At 44.0% G+C, this 25,524-nt stretch overlaps 2 protein-coding genes across 5 annotated transcripts; one reads left to right on the top strand and one right to left on the bottom strand.

Moving 5' to 3' along the window:
- The first annotated feature begins 500 nt into the window (after positions 1-500).
- NUDT13 (nudix hydrolase 13) lies at positions 501-12,076 on the top strand. 4 transcript variants are annotated; one of them, XR_010832700.1, is made up of 10 exons: positions 676-1,971; positions 2,191-2,302; positions 2,660-2,799; positions 3,399-3,506; positions 3,878-3,984; positions 4,719-4,844; positions 4,999-5,110; positions 5,721-5,875; positions 6,437-8,516; positions 9,547-12,076. XR_010832700.1 is itself a non-coding variant. In XM_013172451.3 (9 exons), exons 2-9 carry the CDS (start codon positions 2,220-2,222, stop codon positions 6,629-6,631), a joined length of 1,026 nt encoding a protein of 341 aa, XP_013027905.2. In that variant the 5' UTR covers positions 501-655; positions 2,191-2,219; the 3' UTR covers positions 6,632-8,841. The 4 variants fall into 4 exon arrangements, 3 of the variants coding, with proteins under 3 accessions (XP_013027905.2, XP_066856383.1, XP_066856382.1); XM_013172451.3 differs by lacking the exons at positions 676-1,971; positions 9,547-12,076 and adding an exon at positions 501-655 and having other exon boundaries at positions 6,437-8,841; XM_067000281.1 differs by lacking the exon at positions 9,547-12,076 and having other exon boundaries at positions 6,437-8,845.
- Positions 12,077-15,125: 3,049 nt separating this feature from the next.
- ECD (ecdysoneless cell cycle regulator) lies at positions 15,126-25,510 on the bottom strand. The gene is made up of 13 exons (XM_048069407.2): positions 25,219-25,510; positions 24,986-25,103; positions 24,791-24,878; positions 24,060-24,241; positions 23,120-23,312; positions 22,141-22,269; positions 20,871-20,996; positions 20,106-20,191; positions 19,191-19,297; positions 18,294-18,477; positions 16,911-16,978; positions 16,562-16,782; positions 15,126-15,993 (listed from the first exon to the last, which is right to left on the bottom strand). The coding sequence occupies exons 1-13, from the start codon at positions 25,508-25,510 to the stop codon at positions 15,763-15,765; spliced, it is 2,025 nt and encodes a 674-aa protein (XP_047925364.1). The 3' UTR covers positions 15,126-15,762.
- Positions 25,511-25,524: the final 14 nt, after the last annotated feature.

Genomic DNA, 25,524 nt, shown 5'->3' with positions numbered 1-25,524 from the left:
ATTATTCTGACATGTCTCTTGGCAGAGTGCACTTTCTAATCAAAGCTATTCACTTGCAAATTCAGCTGCAGGTTTGGGTGCTTGAACACTTCACAGCTCCATTCTTTAGATATATGCAGCTCTTGGCATATTTTCCTGTTTGAGGACATATGGTCCTCAGCTTTATACAATGCTTTTAAAAAACAGAGAAGCTACTCTTAAAAAACAGAAGCTTGAGAAAAAAAAAGGGGGGGGAAGAGAAGAAGAAAAAGAAACTAACAGAACTAAAAGGAACGAACTCCCGTGCTCTGTAAGAACAGCTCAAATTACTGCAGTAGCATTGTTCTCGTAATAACTTCTGTTTGACAAAATGCAGCACGTGGGTTTCTGACAGAATGAAGCAGCTGTGAAAAACAGAGTCTACTCTCAGTCTCACTAGCTCTGGGAGCTGATCAGAATCCGGAGCAGGCACCCGTCAGCCACCTAGCTGTGTCAAGGGTTTCTGAGCAGCCCGTGCAGAACTACATTTCCCAGAGCTCCCCCGGGGGGAAGAGCAACTCAGTAAGACAGCTGCTCCTCTGTTTGCTGTAGGAGCAGTGCTTCAAACTGAGGTCAGCGGGGGACTTTCGAGTGGTTTCCTGCTGCTGGAGGTAGCACACCTTCTGCACAGAGCGCAGTAAGTCGGAAAAATGCTTGGGAAACGACAGACCTAGATGCACCTCCTGCCGGCTGTACAAGATAGATGAGATTTACAGGCACGACAGGGAAGTTTGGGCTGGCCTCCTCAGATCAAGTTTTTACCTTCTGAGTTTTCAATGATCCTTACCCAAATCTGGCAGCGTGTGTCTGAGAAAGGAAGGGGTTAAAGCTGTGCGTGTGCTGCATTTCACCCTTCCAGGTACAAGCTTTTCCTCTTGCCCATTCCAGAGCAAAGTACAGAGCTGTTTGTAAACTCCCCCTCGATACAACACTGGCTGCGTGTAGCGCTGGAGGTTTTTGCAAACTAGGCTATGCGAGACGCGGGGGTGGAGAAATCACGGACACGTAATCGCCCCGCCACAAAGCAGCTTCAGGCGTGGTCTCTGTGACAGCTGCGGCCCTCGCATGCGTCTGCCCGATCCGGGGAGGCGTGCCAAGCTCCCACTGCGGGGACGCTGCTCTCCCAGAGGCTTTTACAGCAGGCTAGGCTGGCCTGCCTCCCCAGGGACCGTCCTGGTGGGGACCACACCAGTGGGAGAGAGGCATCTGGGGCAGAGATGTTGGAAGCCATGAGGCAACGTGACATCACCTCTCCTCTCCATGCCGCTGGGTACAGAAGCTGCCTCCCCTTACTGACAGGAGCCTCTGCTCAGGCAGCGGGAAGGCCTGGGAGCCATCACTGACCTTACTGAAGGGAAGGACTCGCAGGCTCTTCCTTGGCACGGCTTACATGTCTCAGTCTGTGAAACGAAGCAAACGTAACTTCCTCCTCCTTCGAGGGCCTCGAGACCTGTGGCTGAAAAGCGAAATATCCAAAATAATTGTTAAGGATCGTGAATCATAGTTCATTTTTATTTCAGATGAGTGCTAGAGATGGAAGCATTTCTGGCTGTTTTCTGACATCCTGACGCTGAGTTCAAACTGCAGTCTGTGACTGCCTGAGCTGAAAATGTGGTAGGATCCTTTGGCACAAAAAGCATTGACAGTTGGAGATGATCCAATTCAGCTGCGACTGCTGTCTCTCGTCTAGCTCCAGGAATTCTTTTCCGCAGCTGATATTTTGTCTTTCATTCTCTTCTGGCATTGCTGCCTTTCCCACAGCCCTACTGTTTGCTGCAATAGGATGTTCAATTGGATCAAGGCCATTACAACTGCGTAGGAAACAAACGAGCGAGCAGCTGCTTTCGCTGCTCTTTATCCCACCGGTACAGGAGTTGAGGACAGGAATACTTAACCTCATCTTACAGCACTCTAAGACCTTCTGTGCACACTCACAGATGGCAACAAACCGAGGTATCTCGGAATTGTCTTAAAAAGTGCTGGAACTGGGTTTGATTTGTGACTAGAGACTAAGACCAAACTGATCATTTTAAAAAGCATTTAAGAAAGCAAATGCTAGTGTTCTGCAGACACTGTAAGCGGGAGATTTCTGGTGGCATTGGGTTGTTGCAGCTTTTAAACCAAATGCAACTTTGCAGGGCCACTGTTTCTATTCTGTGCTTCTCTTTTTAGGCAGAGACAGCTACCTGTGGGCGTTGGTCATGGCTGCGATTTATCAAGCAGTGTACAGAAGAGCTTCCTCTCTCTTCTGCAGGTTTCACTCTACCTATGTTAAAAAAATGAGGTGAGTTCTCACCTAATTCTTGTTTACACTGAGAAGACCAGCGTTTGGCACTCCTGTCCACTATCACAAGCAGCCCTACCTAAATCTAACCTGGGGGTTTATCCTGTAACAGTTCAATGACTGCCTATGCTTGCTGTCCTAGCTAGTAGGAAATGCAGTATTTTTTGCAAGGTGGCACCTTTGCTGGAAGCTACAGGCCACCAAAGAGTAGATCCAGCTGTCAAACACCCTAGAAGCTTGCGGAAGACAAAATCCATACTGTCTGATCAGCCTGAAGTAAATGTGTCCAAATAAGTGCAGCACAGGTAATCTCAGCACGATCTTGAATTCATCTTCCCCATTCTTTTCTTACTGCAGATACTTAAATGAGCTAAAGGAAGATGATGGCTTTTGTAGACAAGCCCAGACCTCAGGAACTTTCTACCTCTTTCACAATCTCTCACCCTTCTTGCAGAAGGTTGGGAAGAAATATCTGCTACCACAGCTCAGTGCGGCAGGTAAGCAGGAGTCCAGAAAGAGACGTCTCCTGGATCACGCAGCTCAAACGATACAGGCTCATGTGCAATAAGCAATACCTGACATGGGGTTGAAAATCTATCAAGATGTGCACGGAACATCCCGTTATACGCAGCATGCTTTTTGTTAACAACTAAAGGCTATTTAGAGTTAAAACCTTAGCATGTGGACATGAGCTCATGCTCTTCACATACATACAATATCAATACATGCGTGATCTGGTTTGAGATTATCCACTTTAAATATTTGGGACTGCAACTTCTGAAGAGAAAGAGCTGGGAAGAAAACAAGCAGCAAGGTTTTACCAGCAAAGCAGGGAGAAGTTTTGAGAGAAAGGTATCAGATGCTGTAAGAGAGAAACAGAATGGAAAGCTGTTCCCTAAGCATTAAAACATTTGCGTTTTTAATTTAACACGGTCAAAAGATACAACAGCTAAGGAGAAAGCCAGGCTTCCAGTCTCCTTTGGTGTGGGACAATTTCTCTGGCACCTCTCTCACATGAGAGATGCAGAAAGAGCATCATGTTTGCACAAATTCGCTTTCCTTACAGCTTTTTCTTCCCCTTTCTCTTGCTGTTTAGAGATGAAAAGGATCCTCGAGAAATTGAAAGAGACTGAACAGTGGATAGAGAAGTCAGTGCTGATCGGCTGTTCAGACGAGCATGTACCACACTTCGCCCTGGATTTAGGTTGGGATGACTCCTCTTCGACCTGCGTTGGCATCACATTTGATGCACTGAGATGAAAGTGCTGCTGAGGCAGCATCCTTTTTCCACGCTGGGTCAATATTTACTGCTCAAGAGAACTCAGTCGAGTCTCTGTAGGAGCTGCTGTGAGCACGGTGGTTGAGAGCCACAAAGCTGCCCTGCTGTCCCTGTGTGCGCGTTAGTAAAGGTGGGCTGTTTGCAGGTCACTTAACGTTTGGGCATGTGTTACCACTGAGGTGATGTCACTTCCATGGGAACTTCCAGAAATTGTACACCGGAACAATGAAGGGCGTAAAATTGGGATGAGAACTGCAGTTTATGAGATCAGAGATTTGTTGTTGTTTTTTAAGCAGGAGCCTTGGAAAAATCAGTCATTGAGTCTGAACTTCAGGGATCGTTCACTGACTTACGAAAGGCTCTCTTTGTAGTGGATGTGAAGGATTCTCCTTTGCTGGCCTCGGTACAGTACAGAATTACTATTATTATTGTAACCTTTATGAAGTGATTTCTAACATTTCCTTGTCTCCCACATTGTTCCATGATTCAATACGTATTGTGGAGGTACCTACTGTGTGTTTTCAGTAGGCACTAAAAGTTATAGCAATTCTCCCAGATTTGCTGTCCCAAAAGTAAACTGCAACGGGAAGAGACACAGACAAGTCGTTCAAAAACGACTGCAGAAATTAGCCACTTAGCATCAACCTGCTGTATGCCCAGCATGAAACGTACTGATCTCAGCAGCAGCAGTCACAGCAATCCCACTTTGTACCCGGTTTTTCTGTAGTCTTCTTGGCAAACTGAATTCCAAGAACAGCCTTACAGGTCTTCTCTCAGAGCTGCTCTTTTAAAACTGCTTACTTACAATCTGTGAGTTCCTATCCAGATGCCCTATGTTTGGAAGCCCTAAGAAAAGACCTGTGTGTGAAACTCAACTACTCCCATTACATCCCAATAAGGAACAACTCTTCCCCCACCTTCCCTTGACCTGCTGAAATTTGGATGCTAAAGCAATAAACATGAAACACCGATTCCAAAACCTGCCATTTTTCAAAGCAGTGCCCACATTTTGTTTACTTTTTGTAGACTTCGAGACTCAATGAGAATTTATCCATATAACAGCATGATGGGGAAAAGACAGAGTCACTCAGGGAGACTGCTCCAGGTGTAAATTTGTATTTCTCTTGGTGTTCACAGGCCCAGGCCCTTCTCCGGTGGCACGAGTCCCACCAGTACTGTAGCAAAACTGGGCAGCCCACTCAGAAAAACATAGCTGGCAGCAAGCGAGTCTGCCATGCCAGTGGAATAACTTACTATCCACAGGTAAGCACCTGAGCAGTGGTACGGAGAGGAATCTGTACAAGGCAGCAGGATTTCCTTCCATGTAGTTGGACACTCGTGGAGCTAGGAAAAGGAACCACTGGCACTTACTTGTTTGGTCTGAACTTCTTCCTCTGCATTTTGATGCATTTTCTAGATGTCTCCAGTGGTTATCACCCTGGTGTCTGATGGCAGCCGGTGCCTCCTTACACGACAGCCCTCGTTCCCTCAGGGGATGTACACCGCTCTGTCAGGCTTCTGTGACCTGGGTAAGGTGGGCTCTCATCCACTGTGGTAGCCTCAGACGTGCAGGGCGTGGGGCAGAACCGTGGGACATCAACCGAAGGTCTGTTCACAAAGGAGAAAGGGCACAGAGGTGATACCAGGGGGAAAAAATACTGAATCAGTGTTGTTACTCAGAGTTCAAAATAGCTGTATACAAGAGAACAGGAGAATTATGGGTATGTATCAGCCGCTGTAGCCCATTATAGTATATTCAGGTAATAGATTCCCCAGGTTAGAGCCCCCAGATACTTCTTAGCCTATTTTGTGTCTCTGGCTCAGAAAAGAAAGAAACTCAGACCTCTTAGAGGGAAAATGGCTTAAAAAGGGAAACGATGAAGAGGGGCAGCAATGTTCTGTCCACCAGATGCATACAGACAGAACCAAAAGTGTGTCTGATGCCTCTGGTTAAGGGAGGTAAGCATGGTTGATTTAATCGAGCATCTTGATGGCAGGCATTCGCAGGTCAGCACAGTCAGAGCTCCTGCTCGAACAGCCAGGGCTGGAACACCTGAGAAAGGAGCCTATTCACATCTTCTTGCCACAGTTTGCTGCCCTGAGGCCAGGCTGTCCTCACCTACCTGTGGTTGCTTCCAGGTGAAAGTGTGGAGGAGGCACTGCGGCGAGAGGTGGCCGAAGAGGTGGGCCTGGAGGTGCAGTCCTTCCTGTACTCGGCCTCCCAGCACTGGCCCTTTCCCAGCAGCTGCTTAATGATAGCCTGTCATGCGTTGGTGGGGGGAAAGCAGACTGAGGTGAGCAGGCTCGGATTCCCCTGAAGCATTTCACTACCCACCTTACATAGCAAGATCTAGTTTGGTGCACAGACTTTAGTTTGGAGAGCATCAGAGCCTCTAAAAGTGCTGTTTTCAGTTAGCTTTCTACAAGTGAATACGAGACTTGAAAATCATCACATCTTCTGTTGCAACACACAAGGTTTGGCACAGGTCGCTGTATATACAAGCACAGAGCACAGCGTCCCTATGTTTTTTTCCTCTGAACTTTGCAGAGGAGGCACAGTCTAGTATTAATAACACATTTGCTATAAAAAAAAAGCAGCTTCTGCTACATTAATTACTGTGCTCATTGGTCCTTTGCAGGCCAGTGCCACGATGGAATAGGGCTAACTGATTTGTGGCTTCCCTAAGGAAACCAATAGTCACGTCCTCCCCTGGGTTGGCATCAACACTTAATTCAGGCATGGATTAAGCACTCCAGGCATTCTAGCTTGGGATCTTTGTGGGTGCAAGAACAAGGCACTGCTGCCCACATTTAAAGCTGATTTAAGGAACTGGCACTCTCCTAATTTTTTCCAGATCAGTATGAACAGCCTGGAACTGGAAGAAGCCCGTTGGTTTGGCCTGGAAGAAGTCTTGGAGGGGCTCAAGAGAGATCACACATCTTCAAAGCAAGATGACGGTAGTTTTTTACCCTGGTTTCCTCCCAAGCAGGCCATTGCTCACAAGCTGATCAACGAGTGGGTTAAACAGCAGACCTCCCGGCCGACCTAGGTGTAAAGACTTCATCAAGTCTGCGACTCTGCCAGAATTACAAAAGCTTTATGTAAAAGCTTCCAAAGCTACTGAAGACAGAGTGTCTTATGGTGGGGGTAGCACCAGACTGATGGCAGTCTTACACTTGGATACACAGACGTACAAAGCCATTTCTAAACTGGTCGTCTCTGGGCAACTCCTTGTACACTGGACCTTGGAGATCCCATGACTTGCAGTAAATATGCAATAAAATTCTCAGTCCCAAAGCACGAAACTTAGTGTCACCTGCTGCAGGTGTTGCCCAGCAATCAGGAGAACAGTAAGCCCCTGGCAGTTATGTCCCCTTTTCCTCCAGTTTATCCATCTGGAACTCTTGGGTGGATAGTTGAACCCACAATTTTCCTATATTAAGGGAGAGTTGCCTTTCAGTGTTCACATGTATATGGAATGACAATCAAAAAAAACAATAGAAAAGCCACTGCCTCAATGCTCTCCCTTTCTTCTGTTCCCCTTTCCATCAATTCTTCCAGTTTTGTATAAAATATGTTAATTTTTTGCAAATGTTAAGCAGACTCCTACTTTGATGGTTTGTCTGAGCAACTAAAAATACTTGTGGAGACACCATTTTCCCTACCAGTAAGGCACAGCGTGATACTTCCATCCTGAGGAAGAGAGAACAGAGCTACCTGGTGGTAGAGAATGGAAGAGCAAATCAACCTACGAGCACGTTAGAACCCAAATAATGCTGAGAGGAACTGCTGCAAGGAAGACTGCACTTCCAACAGAAACAAAATCCCGAAAGGCCAAGTGCCTCTTATCCTGTGCCAAAAATCTGGGGCTTGCCTGGAGAACTTTATCAGTAAAACAAGAGCAGAAGTATCGCTTCTCTGAAGGGAGAGAGTGACAAAGAGAGAGCCTGGGAAAGGAAAGCCTAGTAAAAGAGGCAGATGGAGGGATCTGCTGCTGTTTCAGGCTGACAGTCCTTCCTACTCACTTGGCCGCTGCTCAAATGCCAAGACTGCAAAGCCATCGGTACAAATACTTGACGGGGAAACAGGGCTGTATCGCTGTCTGCCGGCACTAGGATCTATTGCAAGTGAAGGACTTCTTTGAGCATTGTAAAAATTTGGAGTCCTGACATCTGAACAATAAGTAAAAAGACTGTCTCACACAGTTCAGACACGTTTCATTTCCTCAGGTTAATTTTACTTCAGGAGGTTGGGAGGGGCTTCTCTCAGGCCATGGTGGCACGTGCAAACAGCTTTTCCACCCCTACTAACTCTCAGCAATAGAAGACCCGTGTCAGAGCATGTTTTTCACGTTTGGCAGATTTGGCATTCATCCCAGTGGGAATGTAGTCTGGTACACAAAGGCACTGCTTATGCCTCCCCTCCAACCCAACCAGACACTCCACACACACCCCCACACCTCTGAACTTAACTGTAGGTCTCCTGCATCCAGTTTCCTTTGAAATTTGTCTCGCCTCCTCTCTTTGTGGTAGTTCCTCCTGCTTTCTCTTCCATCTCACCATTTTAACCCCCCATCATTTATCTCTCATCTCTGGAATGTGCCATTTTCATTTTCAGCCTCACTCCTTTCTTCCCCTTGTCTGCAGTGAAAATATTGAAGAGTTAGATACGAGCCAGCAGGATATTCCAGCTTCTCATGCCCCTTCCTAGTTCTTCTTACTGGCCTCCCAACTCTCCCCTATGCATTCAATAACGTGGCCCAGGCTTGCTTCCAGCTTACAACAAACACCTTGATGATGTGCTCAGTACTTTTTGAATATCCTGTGATCTGCTCTCTGTGGCAGAAAGAGGACTGAAAAGTAAAAGCGTCAAAAAGTAGTACACATGAGAGAGAGGAGGAATGCCTGTGTGAATTCTGCAGCAATCTGAACTTGGTGAGTATGCGGCTGTTTTTCTAATTTACAGTATGTATTTGTAGATTTGAGGCTGCCAGATACCCACACGCTTGAGTAGAGCTCTAAGAGTTGCAGCTCTACTCATATTCTGACTGTACCAGGCTTTTTCTGATTTCATCAACCTCTTTTGTTCCTGTTAGAGGAAAAGCATTTACTTCTGACTCACCTTTTAGAATTCAGCTTTAAATGTCTGTACGTTCCTTTAGATTTTCAATAAATCACTTCAATCAATAAATCTTTTCAATCTACTTTTATACATTTTTGTAGAGCAAGCACAACTCCAAAGCAGCATTCCTACCATACCATTTAAAGGGCCTTATGTTTTAATCTGCTTTTAAAAAAATCTTTAACCCATATCCTTTTGACTTAGGCATGAAACAATCAATGGTGGCTTCTATTCCTGATGTTAAGAAAGCAGGAGTGAATTTAGGCAATATACAGTTAAGAACAGGACAGAAAAACAAGATGAGAGAGACATTGTTCTCGCTTGAATTTGCCTCACAAACCTAGCAATACTCACTGCAGTCAAGACAGAACACGCACCCTAAAGGGAGGTGACCTGGAAAAAGGAAGAGGCAATTCCTGACAGATGCTTCTTCAACAAAACACAACAGGGATTTTCCCTGTAAAAGGGAAAGCAGGCAAAAGGGATGTAGCAACATAACTCTCTCAAAAACACATCTGTTAAATGAATCCTCATTGGGGACAATTAACTTATATCAATCGCAGAAATACTGTGGCTTTCAGAGAGTGCAGGGGCTTGAACTTAGAGCAAGAGCTAGCACTAAAGAGCAGTCGCCCTGTGGCCCTTCAAGTTGCTCCCCAGTTGTTTACATGGTGTTGTTCCCAGTCAGCAAGATACATGGGCAGATAGAAAATACCACTGATCTGATTCATTACAAGGTGTTTTTTTTAAACAGTTTTTCAGAAACACAGGCAGGTTCAGAGCAGCATTCCTGCCTACTGACCTACAGCAGCAGGGCATAAAAGTTATGTTCACCTCCAACAGGTGCCAGCAGAGGATTACAGTAACCAAGCCACATGACACCTCTTGTCTACCTCTGACTGAGGGAGCTCAGAAAAAATCCTACCTGGTTACGATGAGGGCCGAGATTATTTGCTTCGCTTAACACATGTTCTCCTATCATCTTGGGTGCCCCGCTGCTGCACAGAAAGGTCACAATTTCCTGCCAGGAGGGTTACTCATCCACTGTGAACGGCAGACAGCACTGGAGGTCAAGGAGGAAGCTCTTGTATCAAGAAATGAGCTCACCTTAAAGCATGCTCTGAGACACGAGGGACACATGCTGAATCTAGTGTTCAGCCTGAGAGGACAGCAGCCCTTAATGGAACACCCTGACAACAGGACCATGTTGAAGTCATTTTTCAGGTAACCGTTTTTCAAGTTACCATGAGCAGCTCAACTCTGGCAGCTGCAAGGGACAGGTTGTCAGAACAACTTGTAAATACACAAATGGCATTGCTGTGCTTCAGCTTGAAGCCCTGCTGAAGTGAATTCAGCTGCCCCAGCCTTCAGCTTCCATTTCGAACTTGTTCACTCTTCAGCTTAGGAACAGATGGCACACATCTGTGTATGGGAAAAAATGGTGCCAGCTGTCATTCATGCAACAATGCACACACCTGGCCATGATCAAACACTGCCAAACCTACTTCTGTTAAACAGAGTCCGGGCTGCTCATCTAGAAACGGTGTCACTTGCACTTTTCTTTAAGACCCATCAGCAGTATTTTGTAGATAATCAGATGCATTCTCTCAGTGAGATCCAGAATCATCATCACATGAAGACACTGGAGGGGGCATCAGCTGTCTCAAATAAGAGAAAGGCCACAGGAACAGAAGCACAAAGCCTCCGCAGCTTCCTCACAGGGAGAGCAGTAGCAGCACGGGAACAGAGAACGCAGATGGAGCATCCTTCCCCACTGGTCCTCGTGCAGGTATTTGACAATTCATGGTGTCTTTTACACAGCACTCCCTGCAAAACGTCACACTGGAACAAAACACAGCTACAGAGAGAAATACCAGAATGGGAGGTTGGGAAGCAAGGCACGGAAGAGACTTTTCATTAAGTTTTAAAGTGAGTGGGAAAAAGAGTGATACACAGTAAGGTCTTTATAATGGCAGGAAATGCAAAAAGAGCCTACTCTGAGTGGAAACACTGCAAGGGAACCCAGAAGACTTTCTAGGAGATTAGCAGCAGAAGAGACAAGGTTTGGGAAAGGGACAGCAGCAATTTCATGCATAGTTTTCATAAATAGTGTAAGAATCTCAACAAGATCATCTAAGGAACGAGAAGCTGAATATTCATACGTAGCAGGGGACGCAGCGGTCTGGATGCTAAATGAGAATATGTTGGACCAGGATGAGAGCAGTTAAGCAGCTTCATCCGTGAAACACTGTTGATTGATTTGTGTAACATGAACCCAGCAAAAGCATAAGGAAACCACACAAAATTCAGCAATTCTGCTAGGAAAAACAAGAACCTGGAGAGTTTTTATTAGCGAAAGAATACGTCTACATTCTCAAGGAGTACGCAGCAGTGACCTGAAGGAAATATGATCGTTAAATATGGCTGTTGTCAGAACACAACCTGGAGAACGCCAAAACTGGATTATATTCCATTTCAAGACCAAACTGGAACTGCCAAAGGGAGTACTACTGCTGAAAAGTAAACTAGAAGAGACAAGAAAGATCTGCAGAAAAGAGAAGGGATAAAACCGTGTATTTCTTAAATAAGTTCTCAGCCTTTGGGCATCATCAATCAACGGGATACAGTTTCATTTCACATTTTAATCCTTCATCGGCTCTGTAACTTTATGGCCCTATAACTGCAGGTAAGGTTAATAACTCTTACCAAGTGAAAAACAAAGGAGCTAGTCTGAAATAAGTTAGATTAACATCACTGCAGCCATTGGATTTCATGACTCCTTTTTCCCCACCAAATTATGATGTCTCTACTGGAAATGCCTCCTTTTCTGCCTCCTATCTGCAACACTGCTCAAGACACCTGCCTTTTTTTTTTTTTTTTTATCCTGGATAAACAAAGGCCTACCTTCCCATGAGCTTTGCTCTTCACTTCCCATCCTCATATGCTTGCGAAGTCCTCCATCTGGGAGGACCAACCTGCTTCAGTACAGGCTCTGTTTCAAACAAATGGCAATCCACAGTCGACGCAGAGACACACAGGATTTCTTCTATCTCCATGGATGACTTAGCTCCTTAGCTACAGTCTCACTTTCGAAGAAGTCACAGCACTGCACTCCCCAGGACGGTTTCCTCGTCTGGAAGCTCAGTCAGCATGTATGTCTGCATCTGCACGTTTCTGTCCTACTTCTACGGGGCAGGTTGCCTGTGTGTTACTGTAAGAGTTCATACACAAGACAAACTGAAACATGACTGCATCAACAATCCCAGTCATTTGCCCTAAAGGCACAGATTTTGCTGTTGAGTTCATTATCAGCACCCAGAATCTGTAAAAGGAAATCTTATCCATCCTCATGAGGTGGGAATCTTGCTGGTGGCTGAGGAACACAGTCAACACACATCAGTTAAGGCTTCACACTCTGGACTCTTTGTATTCTTGAGCAGTTCAGGTTTTGTTTTGTTTTTAAAGTGAGTGTGTATTTAGTTGTTTATACCAAGAATCCCAACTGCCCTCCACAGTAATATTTTCTTAGGGGAATAAAACAAAGTTGGAGAAAGACGTAAGTTTCTATCTTGGACCTGCCAGCGCAGATGTACTTGTGTTCCATTCCAAGACATAAAAGCTGAAGGGGGGGGGGGGGGGGGGCAGTTGTTGCTGCGGCATCCCACGGGATGGTACAAAGGGCCTACCCTGGCTCCTGCTGCTATTAAAAGTAAAAATCAGTTTCTCAAAAAAATTACGTCCGTAGCTGCAGCAGGAGCTGTGCAAACATTCATAAAAATTGCTTTGCCACCATTGCAAAGAACATGTCCTGGTGGTAATTGTTATTACTACGTTACATTGGAAGGGCTGGAAAGGCAAGCAGGAGAAAAGCACCGTGCTGGGAAGAGATCCTTCATGGATCAACAGGGGAGGCTTACATCCACTCACACAGCAAGGACTCTGCAAACAGTTTACTTACAGGAAACCGACTGAAGCACCAAACTGCATCTGCACACAGCCAGCTGTACTTAAACACTGCTCCTCCTGAGCAGCCCCTTCTCCCCAGTGCCCACAACGGAATTAGACTCATGCTGAAAGCACGGTGGGCCTGTGAGCTGCTGAGCTCTGAGCTGAACTGCACCCCCTCTGCTCAGAGGAATGAGAGGCTCTTTCTTAGCTTCCCATTTCCTCCAGAAAGCTGAGCAGCGGGAAAAGTGGCAACAGCCAAACTGCCCAGGTGTTCAGAAGAGTTTTCACAAGTTAAAGGTCTCTACTGCCTCCTGGGATTCATTTTGATCTCATCTCTACAAGATGAAAGACGCATTACTTGTTTGTTTGTTTCCTTGCTGGAAACGTACTAGTCAACAACTGCCCCATTCAAAACTGGGGCTCCAGAGATCAAGCCACAAACAAGAAAAGTGCATTTCTGGGAAGGGTCAGGAGTTCTAGGATAAACAGGGTGGTACAAAAGGCAGATACTCAAGTGAGCAAAGTGAATAAATTGTGCTGGAATGCAGTACTAGTTAAACAAATTTAGAATATAATGGAAACTTTGATAGCAAGCCGCTGAAAGGGAACCATGCTGCACTTGACTTCCTTAATTAATTCCATCAGGCTTCCTCCGCTGAAAATATTCTTTCAAAATTGAAAGCAGAAATGCCTCATATACTACTTCAAAGCAGTAGAAGTGCTTATTCTTAGATGGCAAATTCTACTGTGAGTAATTCCAGTCCTGAAGGTCTCCACTGTGAGACTGCTAAACAAATGTAAAGAGTTGGGATAAGCACAGCCTCACAGAAATAACAGTCCAGCTGATGGAAAAGTAAGATTACCCAAGAAGCATGAGTAGCTAAGTGCCTCCAGAAGAGCTGCTTTGTTCTGAACATCAGCTCAGAAGTTCTTTTTTCAGATAATACATTAGAAGAGTCTTTTGATCCATTTTTTGACCTTTTGTACAGTACAGGCCAAGGAGAGTTCAAACTTGATCACACTCTTCAAACTGAACTTATTTTTGGTAGTACATATTTTTGCAGGTGTCTAAGTTGGTTAAACTACTCAGTGGAGAAAGTTATGTAGCTTCACCATTATGTTCCCTCTTAAAACGTAAATCCTTTTCAACATTCAAGTACACCCATTTTCCGCCACTAACTGCTGGTTATCCTTGCCTGCTCGATTCAAGAATTGTTACTCAGTTTCTGGTTTCCAGTGTAAAGTTGTCTAATCCCATCCTATTCCACCTCACCACTCTGCAATCCAAACTCCTCTGACTTTAGCAGCATCTTTATACCCCCTAACTCTTGCTTTCCATCTCTAATCCCTGCCCAGCTCACCAGTACTCTCTATAAGCTGCTGACAAAGCATCTCACACAGCATCAACAGGGGCCAGATGTGGAGGTAGCACAGCCACCACACTCCCTGTACACATTCACTTCATTCATTCATGTACAGAAACTCCATGTTTTTGACACTGTACTGGGACATTTTACAAGGTATTCATCATTTCCAAAAAAAAAAAAAAGAAAAAAACCAAAACAAACCACCACAACCAACAACAAAAAGAAAAAAATGCAAAAAAAAAAAACACAACCATAATATAGATCAGTAGAGAAGTCAGCGAGCAAGTGTTCCATGTAAATTGTCGTGGTCTCATGAGTTTCAGTGAAATTGTGCTGATGTGTCACATTCCAAGAATTTTCTGTCAAGCTTCATTGGCAAAGGAAGCTTCATGGCATACTGAAACCTGTCATCCAACAAGCCTCCACTTTGAACACAGAAACAACTTTTGCTGCATTGTCAGGTAATATAATGCCAAACATTTAAAACAAAGACTTGAACTAAACAGACTCCAAACCTTAATACCAAGAATAACAACTCGGTCCTCTAAAAGCAGTTAGGCATACCTTCAGGATCAATCATGCTTTTGTATCATTGAGCACTGTTTTTCTGAATATGTTGCAAAAATAAAATATAAATGGTTCAGCCATTAAGCTTCTCTTCTACTGGCTAAGATACTTCATTAATTGTTGTGCAGAAGGAAAAATAGAAAAGACTTGCAGAAACCCAGTTCAACTCTGGCAGGTCTGCCTTCTTGCTCTCTGTAACACAAGAATTTCTACGTATTTTCTTTCATATTTATCTGGTTAAAACTAAGTCTTCATATCCAGAATAGATTATTTGTTCTATGTGAAAGCAACATGCTGAGCTCCTGGCTACATTTTCTGTATTTGAAAAAAAAAAAAAAAAAAAAAAAAAAAAGAAAGAAACAACCCACACACAACTGAAACCATTCAGACTGGGCTCATACATTGCTGGCACACTACCAACATTCAGCAATAACGGAATCCAAAAAATGCCCAATTATGAAAATGCTTTAACTCCAAGAACTTCCGATACTGCGCTGAGGAAGTTACGCATACCTTCAAAGAAAAAAGGAGCTCCAGCAATCCAAGTTGCACTTCTGTTTTTATTTAAATAAATTCAAAAAATACTTATAAAAGTATTTACATACTCAATTACCCTTCAAATACTCCTAATTAATAAAAAAACGTTCTTACAGCAATTATCAGAAGTTCTTACAATGAAGCATTTGTACTTTTGGAAAAGCCACAATGTTCAGCGTCTGCTGAACATCTATTTAATCAGTGTCCCCAAATCTGTAAGAGAACACTGTTTCTATCCCATGGTATTTCTCTGTCTCCCTCTGTATGCAACAGCACTTCCAGAACATGAACTGCTTTCCAGATACTGAAACCACCTCATAATGGGCAAAGGACACTTTAGAAGCACAGCAAATTGGAATGTCAACTTTAAAGATGGGTTTTGTAGTAAGAGTTTCATTCAAGTCACATCATCTTGCAGTTTTCTGAAAACTTATCAGCACTGGAAAAATCCTAATCCTGCCCATGGCAGTATTCAAATAGACAGCTTTTCCACGTAAATTCACTTTGCATCTTTAAAGTCACACATAACTAACGCATAAAATGCTTTAAATTCAAACCTTTTGTCTCTTCTTCCAAATACTGCTACTCTTTCTGTGCTTCCTTCCCCAATCAGCCATGTCTTCTGAATGAAGACAGTCTCTTATTCTGTTGCTCCCTTATTAAAACCGATCTGATCTGCATTCTCAGGTAAATATACCCCCATGCTCTGTAAAATGTTGGAGGTGGGTCCTGCCAGTCCAGCCTGAGCACTATAGGATTCAAGCAGGTTAGCTACTAGGTTCATATCCACATCAACAGGTGTCAACTCAGCATCTTCAGCTTCCGAATCGGGGCCAGCATCTTGAGATGTAGTTGCTTTAGCAGAGCTTGCCTGTAGTAAATACAAAAAAAAAGTTTCATCAAGACAAGTCGTACAAACCACAGGAAAGGGGAAAAAAATCAGAAAACAAAAGAACGCAAAAAAGCAAGCAGTTCTGCTGCCAACTAAGCTCAGAATGTTCCAACCTGCCTTGAGAGACAGGAATTTAATCAACAAATGCTCATGCCAGTTAGAAATCAGTACTTTCTATCATACAGCTTAAGTTCCAAGAGAAGGACATAGAGGGTGAGTGAGTCCTGGCTCAGTTTCCTATGGGAGTAATCTGCTACGGAAACGTAAGAAGTCAAACTGCAGCTTGCAAGGAAATGAAACCAAGCCTTGGAATCAATGCAAGTTAAAGCTTAGCTAAGTTTTTGTTTCAAAAAAAATACCACAGTGCAACTGCAGCAAATTTGTTTGCACTTAAGAATTTTTTTTATTTTTTAGTAATTAGTTAGCACGTGGTTAGAGGACACATGTTGATCGCATTACTTGGAATGACTAATTTTAGCGTATTTCCTCTTCCTGCTAAAGCTCTCAAAATTACTGTGCTACAAACAAGAACTCAAGGGATACTTACCCCTTTCTTTTGGGTGGTGAAACTTCTCCCAACATTGGTGTGTGCCAGTTCACGGTCCATCTCATCCATATATGACTTGAGACTGCCTATAAGTTCATTAGGCAGTACCTTCTGCTCTTGCCTTTGATTTTCAGCATCTAAGTCTTCATCATCCTCATCTGGGAAGTTAAAGTCCTCCTCTTCATCCAGGTCATCAGAATCCAGCTCTTCCGAGTCCGCCCCTGTTTATTATTTTGTGTAAGTACAGACAGCAAACAAATCAGCACAGTGCCCACAGGTCATCAGAAAACCCAGAGACACTAAATAACCATGGAATATTCTGACAAAAGAAATAAAGCAGCGATCTCACCTAAAATTCTGTCTAACGCCTTTGTAAAAGAATCTACATCAAAGGTAACGTGGGCCTCATCAGATGACCTGAAATAAAAGATATTTTTTTAAATAAACTAAGCTTTTATGCTTGCATAAGCCTGACACAGACTAAATGATACACTGATTTCTCTCAAGCCTAGATTGAAGCTGGGACATTTGAACTGATGGCCCAGGAAGGGCTTAAAAGTCTGCGGCCTGTATGAACCAGCAATGAAACAGCTAGTGGAGGAACGTTTGGCTGAAGGAGAAAAGAAAGCCAACAACTTTAACTGTTCTGACTGGCCCAACAAAAATCGCACTGAATATTACCAAAATAAGTAGGCCTGGCATCCTTCTGGAGTCAAGTGGTGGTGTCATAACCTAGGTAAAGAGTTAAGTAACTGAGAATCTCTGAGGTCTCCTGCCTAGGAAGGACATTGAAGGCTTCATCCTGGTCTCTCTCATCAAGCTCAGTGCTGGCCTTTTTTTGGTTGGCTGGTTTTGTTTTTTTAAATAACAGAAGAAGCTTGCATTACATCAGACATTGACACTAACGCTATCAAAGTCAAGCTCTCACACCACTTAGAAAGGGCCAACCAGGTAAGAGCATAAATCGCCCCTTCACGCCTGATGTAGCTTACCCAGCAATACAGAAGTTATTAAGAAGAACCTGGACAATATGCTACTTCCTAGCTCTGTTTTTAAAATTAAAGGCCTGTCCAAACAACATTCACATGCACTTTCTTAACTCCACCAATTAATTTATTTGCATTCTGCTGTTGCCTACATAGTCAAGTCTCTTCAATGAGCACTTCTTTTCCACTGTCGGGAACAATGAGAGGGATCCACAGTGATTCTTTTTTCCTGCTTCTGGGTGCACAGCATGTGCCTTGGTGCAGAAACAGGCACAGTATGTTCAAAATTCTTTTCTACAGGACATCTAGATAGAGCTGTACCACAAAAATCAAGTCGTAATTTCAGATTCCCTGAAAGTAAGTTACAGTTTATTTCTGTACAGCTTCATTAAAGCCATCTTAGCAGCTTGAATAGTTTTTCTTTCATGGCAGAAAAACTTCAAAAATGATCTGTCTTAAGATGTACATTTTAATAGTGCTAGAAACATGGTAAGAGAAAGCAGTAACCCTTCAAGTGAAAAGGGTTAAAATGAAACCAAACCCACAAAGCTAAGTAAGAGCTCTGAAAAATAGAGCATCTTCCACCATTTTTACCTGCACCATTGTCAAGAGTGGTCACCAAGTTAGTTTCAAAGTATGTAGGTATCAGTACTTTCAAACATCAATCCTCTGCGTTACAGATGAAAGGGTTCTAACAGAATGAAAACACATCCCACACCAGATTCCAAACTTAAAAATACTAGTACCATGGCATTTCTGCTCCTTCATGCGTTGACACCTTGGACACAAAAGCCTTCATACTTTCAGCAACTGTTTCCAAGTCATATTTCTGCTCTTCTTCATCATCATCTGAGGAAGGATGGAACTCATTTGTTGCCTCCTTCAGCATCTTATCTAGATCATCTGGAGAAATCTCCAGCCAACTGTCATCTGAAAGAACATAGGACATACTTTCTATTTGCGCACACGTCTGCTAGCCCACACGTCCCAACCTAGATGGTAGAGAGTACCGCTAGCATTTGCAGCTCACTTATTTTGCAGGATTAAGTTTTCATGCTCATACTTGATAACACAAGGTATAAGGTAGTGAGAGGCTGAGAAAAACAGAGTTCAGACTTGGTTTTAGTGCTTTAGAAGATCATCCAGAAATACAGTTGTGACCTGTACTACACACTGGCACCAGCTATATTTTGATTAAATGAGTCAAACCATCCAATAACAACATTTATGCTGGTCTTATGTGGGCCATCAGAATGGGCCAGATACAAATTAACTTTGTACTGTCAGTACTGGAATCAGTTCCATGTCGTGTAATGTTTCAAAACTTTCTATCTGGTAGACAGATGACACAAAGTACTTGATCTGGTATATGCGTGCATGGTGTTCCTGACCTAGCGCTATCAAATCAGAAACTGGATTGCATATCTTACCGATTAACAACCCCATGCCTTATGGCTTATACAAATACACTGGCTGCCCCGATCTTAAATGGCTGCCCTCGAATAACACCTCTAGCAGTCTCAGGACAGGAGATGAGTTAAGTAGATACAGAAATTGTACAGTTTTTGAACATTCCCCCTCTCTCCCTACAAATAATCATCATTTGGGATAGCAAGACACCACCCCTGCTCCATCCTGCTCACCATCCTCCAAAGGAAGGCAAGCTGCTTCTCTCTCAAATTCCTTCACATCAAAGGTTGTTGTCTGTAGCAATGTCAAGATTTCATCACCTGGGCTCACTTCAACACAGCTAGAAGGAAAACAATTCAATTTACTGAAATGAATTTTTACTCACATTACAATGCCAATGGCATCTGACACTCTATATGCATGTTTTCATGCAAATTCCTCATTACTCCTTCCATGCAAATATGTCAAAGATGATAAGCAAATCATGGGGAAGTACCAGGTCACTATACAGACAGTATCTACCAAAATAAGACACAGTAGATTGCTGTAATTCCTTGATGATGACTCCAAAGCCCATTTCTCTTCCGCTTCCTTTGTTCCTAATGTTTACTTTGTCTTGATAAACTTTTGGATAGCCAGATCCCAAACAGCACAAACTGGAACTTCAAGCAACTACAGTCAAGATATTATGAACTGGCAAATCCTCAAATAGTTCTGCAATGATTTATTTTTTGGATTTGATCTTCTGGAGGAATCTACAGCCAGCTGCCTGTCTCGAGTAAAGGAGACAGATTACTCCATATTTATCATTCACTGGGATTGCTTCTCAATGAAACTTAAAACAAGTTCCACAGCCAACCAATGTAATGAATAATGCTTTTCCATCACCTCTTAACTCACTTTGAATAGCTTAATACTTTAAAAAAAAAAAAACACAAGATAAACAGCTACTCAAGCAGTAGCTTCTACTAACAGAGTGATCCAGAGGAATTAATACTCATATGCCCTAGCCACAGCAGCTACATTAAGTGTGCAATGGAGAAAAAGGTTCAGTTTGTTATGTTTTTTTTTCAATACCTTCTCCAAAAACCACCTTAGTTAAGATACTTGTAGGTTCTGTGTATGCACTGATTCCAAGTTGCTCTTACCTTTCTGCCTTAGTAACAGATTGCTGGAAGTAATCTTCTGCCATACGCAACAGCTCCATGTACTTTGCAGAGCCTTCCATTTCTCCCTATTTAATGGAAGTAACACGTATGAATCTAAGCAATTCTCCCTCCGCTTCCTTTTTCACAGCCAGATTTCGTAACGACAATTGTTTGCCTCACAGAAATTGAGTGCTGAAAATCCAAATAGGTAATATTGCTTTCCAATTTATATTTGTAATAATTTACATAGGTCCGAATGGGATTTTTGGGGGTATTACACATAGATTTTTAAGACCATTTAGTTATCAATGCATGCAGGTGAAAGAAAAAACAGTGGAAACATCTATATTGACACACAACCACACTGTGGCTTCCTTTCTTCCAAGTGTATTACCCCTTTCTTTAGATACAGGAATTCATACCCAAATCCTGCTTTTCCCTTTCTAATTTCCAAAAGAAATGCATTCATTTCAAATAGGAACAAACTGCACATACTTCCTTTAGAGATATTCATTCACTTTCCATAGACAGAAACATTAGATTTCATAGAATCGTAGATTCATTGAATATCCCGAGTTGGAAGGGACCCATAAGGATCATCAAATCCAACTCCTGGCACCGCACAGGTCTGCCCAAAAACCTTCTTAACCTGCTTTAAGTACTTACACAAGCTCAAGAGCTAAAATATTGGGTTTTGTTTGTTTGTTTCCTGGAATGCATAAAAGATGCATGCATGTGCATTTGCGCACACACACATTACTTCACCTTGAAATAATCCTTCTCCTTCAGGCCGTTGAGGAATCTCTCCCACACAGGACCACTACACTCATTTCTCTTGGAATCAGGAGATGCTTTGCTGGACTTGGAGCACAGAATTTCAAAGCCATGAGCCTGTATAAGCAATGCAACAAACTGTTCTCAAGATGTGAAATTTAAGTGCACCTTTACATGACTGCATGAACTCCCTATCGCCGAGTTCCTGATTCTGCCATTTGAGACACAGATACCAAAGATGGTTGCAAAGTCAAAATGGTTCATTATTGCTGCAGAAAGACAGATTCCAACTTCCAAAGCAAGGCACTGAGACCTGACATACAAAGCTTGTCCACAGGGGCAAGTCACTGAGAAGCAAACCAGAATACAGATCTACAGTTCACCAGCTACTCCTCAAGTAAGCGCCAATACTTCATCTGCATTTATATTCTGTGCTGAACTGCCAAGTTGCCTAACCTGCACATTTTGTGGATACAAACCTGGTGCACTGAGGCACAAATCTCAGGACAGGAAATTTCAGAAGAAAAAAGCTCAGACTCTTGATATCTGTGAGAAAACACGTGGCTGCATTTCTATCTGCAGCAGGGCCCCAGGGCACACTGTACCAGTACCCCTTCTGCACTTCACACAGACAAATCCCACCCCATTTCCACCTCGGCTATTGCTTATGTTTTCTCTGTGCAGCAAAGATGCACTGTAAGAAGCTGGACGTGCCTGGTGCAGGAGGTGCAGGACAGGGTCATGGGCTGTACTGGCATTTAACCTCCTCCTTTGAGCTCTGGCACTTGAGGCATGGCACTTGCAGTTTTGATGCATGCTTAGCACACAGGAGGCAGAGCTCTAAACTGAAATGTAAATTCAGTCCATAGAAACTTGCTGCTTATGGTGTTTGGGCAAGAACTTTGAACGTGAAAGGATGCACTGCTTCAGACAGAGGCTAAAACAGATCTCATCTATCCTAAGATGGAAACCATTGTTGATACTACTTAAAAGAAAACTAACTGGGTTTAACACCAGCTCAGCAATGGAAATAAAACCATGTGAATCCTGATTGGGATGGTTTCCAGGGGTGGAGGTATAGGAGTTTCCTATTCTGTAAAAGAAACCGCCCACAGCATTGTATTTACAGAAAAATGGGATCTGCTAAGTTGTTCATATTTTTCTGTACAATCAGACAACTTACAAGCACAGAGTCACTTCTCGGACACATGCAAACACCAAACTAAACAGACTAAATATAAAATACATACAAAATAATTACCAGTTTCATGCCCAGCTCATAGGCTTTGTACTGAGGGTGAGATGGGAGGGGCAGGGTGTATCCACTGCGTCTGTCCGGGACAAACTTCTGCTGCACAAGTTGCGCATATAAACACTTGGTGAATGTAACCTGAAAAAGCCAAAGCAAAGAAAAAAAAAATCACTGGTGAGTGTGCTCTGTATGGGCATCAACTTCCCAACAGTTCCATCCAAATTGTATTTTAAAGTACCTATATTAAGACAATACCTCGGATGATATTCAAAATACATGTATTTGCCTAAGAGGTGTCACTTTTCAGATTTTACAAAGAATATTCCAAGTTTCCAGCATCTCCTAAGTAAACATGCACTTCAGTCTAAATACATTAAAAAACCCTCAATATTTATTCCAAAAAGGTGTGCGTAAATTTAAGGCCTCCTCAGTTCACAACACTAAAGCTGAGATTTCAAAACCAAAATCATCCTAAAAGTTGAAAATAAACTTGCGAGTCAAATTTTAAAGAGCCTAGGGTACAACACTATATGCAAATGCATCAGGCAACATTCTTTGGTCAATATTCCACTTCATATAAGAGCTTTCATGGAGCCACTGCGAATAAGTATTGCTGGGAATAACCATCAAGGGACACTTAGGGGCACCTCTATGCTGGCTGGCAGTGCTGTCAAGCTGCTCAGATCACAGAACCAGACCAGTTTACTCAGCAAGCCCTTCAGCAAATGAGCTGTTAGCAGCACCCTCTGATTTCAGAGAGGCTTAACTTGTGTTTAGCCATTTGAAAGTCTAGCCATGCCAATCTGAGGGCAGAAAAGCTATTAACAAAATCAACTACACATTTATGAAAGGAAAAAATACATCAGAGAACATGCTATTTTAAAAGTGAAATCCAGGTATTTATCTAACTCAATCACAGAACTTCATTAAATGAAGTTTAATGCAAATGAAGTCTAATGCAACAAGTTGCATTAGAGGGATGACTTACTGTGGTCATCACACGCTGCTCTGGAGGAAAAGTTTGAAAAGTGCGACATGCTCGTAAGTCTACGGGATCCCGCAGGTAAAAGGCCTGCACTGCTGCAGCCACCAGCGAAGGGCGCTGCTTCAGCACTGCCACGATGCCTGCCGGAAGGTAGCAGTGGGCTCGGTGGAATGAGGCCTGAATTTTCTCTGGATACCTGCATCATACAATAGCAACATACTGTATGAAGTATATAGCAAGCCGAAACCACTCCTTTTTAATTATTGTTCCCAATTTCACATTAACATTAAATTGTTCTATGGGCCATGTGCCAGAAGGTTATTTTGAAATAAAGTTAAAATTCAGCTAATCTACCACTTGAAGTATCTGTTTAAAAAAAAAAAATCCGAAATACATTGCTAATAAAAATTTAATCCCCACACTGTTAAGATGAATCAGTGTGAACTTGACTACCATGTCCAGCTCTACAGTATCCTTTGCTGCACTGAGGGCATCGGGCTCACACTGCCAAATCCCTGCAGAAAATACCGTGCAATGCTGACCACACCTGTCACTAGGTGATGCTCAGAAAAGCATGTTGGTTCTACACAGCAGTGTGCAAACCTTTTCCTTTCCCAAAAGAACTCCTAAAGACTCACATAACTTTCAGATTTCCTCACCAATCAGTACAAGAAGTATGTGAAAGAACAGAAATTCCTGCCACTGTCAGGTGTGGTATTGCAGCAGTAAACCACTACCAAAGACCCCAGGTAACGCCACAGCTTACAGGACAGCAGTCCCCCCCTTAGCAGAGAGCCACAGAAAAACCTCTAGCAGGTGGCTTCTGAAAAGGAAGCAAATTTGTCACAGCTAACAGGAAAATGAGTGAATGCAATACAGTTATCCAGACAGCACAAAATCAAAACTTACTGCTACAGAACACCAAATGAAGCCATCCACATACCCACTGATGCGTTTATACACCGCTGCTCGAATGGGTTCTGCAGCCAGGAACTCCTCCGACCGGGTGGACAACAGCCTTAATGCCTGCGAGATTGTTGGGCTGGCAGCAGATGGCTCACAGTCCTCCTGCTCTTGAGTCTCTGACAGCGGAATGATGTGCAGTTCTCCTTTATAAAAAAACACCTGGCAGACAGTAACAGTCTCATCAGACAGAATAAGAACAGTCACACACCAAGCAATGCAAAATTTAGTTTCATACAAGAATCTATTTGTTTAAACACAGATTACTGAAGTACAAATAATGAAATAACACAGGAAACAACTTTGTTTTTTTTAAATGGGAGATGATATAAATACAGCTGCCAGAAACCATGATCTAACCAATAAATTAAAAAAAATAATAATACTACTATTTCAAAATATGTATTTCACTAAATCTGATTTCCTTAACACCAGCAATACCAAAAGCCTCTCTTCAACCGGAGATTTGCTTCAGGAGAACAAGACAGTCTAACCTAACTGTTGAAGAACAGGACAGGATAAAACCATCAGTCCAGGCAGTAAACCCTCATATCTGAGCACTTGAGAACATGGGAGGAAAAAACATGAGTGGCTACATCTGAGCTAGGAAGCCGGGGTAGATGCAAGAGCGCTCCTGAGAAGAATACTGCCAAGTCCTTTCCAGACCACTTGGGCTGAGGGGATCCAAGGCAGCCCCGGGGCCGTACGCACCCTATTGTCGCTGTTCTCAGGACTGAGCCACTTGGGGAGGAACTCGGCCGCCTCTATCAGCAGGAACTCCCCGTCATTGTCGTCGACCCTGGCCAAGGAGAAAGGGGTTTACCTGAGGGTGAAGCCGCCCGGGGCCAGGCTCAGGCCCCTCGGCGCCCCCCGCCCCGACCGCCGCCGCCCCAGGGCCGCCCGCACCTGGCCGCCAGCAGCGGGAACGCCCTGGTGATCTCCCGCAGCAGGTACACGACGAACCACTCGTCCTCCACGTTATCCCCGAACAGCGTGCTGCCGCCCAGGTGCTCCGGCGTGTCGCCTGGCCGGGCACAGAGAGAAAACAAGATAAAACACGAGAAACGAAGCGGCTCAGCACCCCCCCCCCCCCCCCCGGTCCCTCTCTGTGCCCCTTCGCCCCGTTCCCCCGGGCTCACCCCGCGGCGGCACATAGCGCAGGCGGAACGGCTGCCGCTGCCAGATGTAGGCGGCCAGCAGCGGCGCCAGGCGCTCCGCGATGCCCCGGGCGCAGCCCCGCAGCAGCTCCTCGCCTCCAGGCCCCACCGCGAAGAGGCGATAGCGAACCACGTCCTCGCCCGGAGCTCCGTCCCCCGCCATAAGAGCCGGGCCGCAGGCCGCGCTCCGCCTCTGAGGGGCGCTGAGGCTGTCGCGACATGGCGGCGCTGAGGCGACCGCGTCATGGCGGCGGCGCTGTGGAGGCGGTGTCATGGCGGCGGCGCCAG

Source organism: Anser cygnoides, chromosome 7 (assembly GCF_040182565.1).
Source record: "Anser cygnoides isolate HZ-2024a breed goose chromosome 7, Taihu_goose_T2T_genome, whole genome shotgun sequence".
NCBI lineage: Eukaryota > Metazoa > Chordata > Aves > Anseriformes > Anatidae > Anser > Anser cygnoides.
Note: the sequence above shows the minus strand (reverse complement) of the source record. Positions and strands in the feature narration are given on the sequence as shown.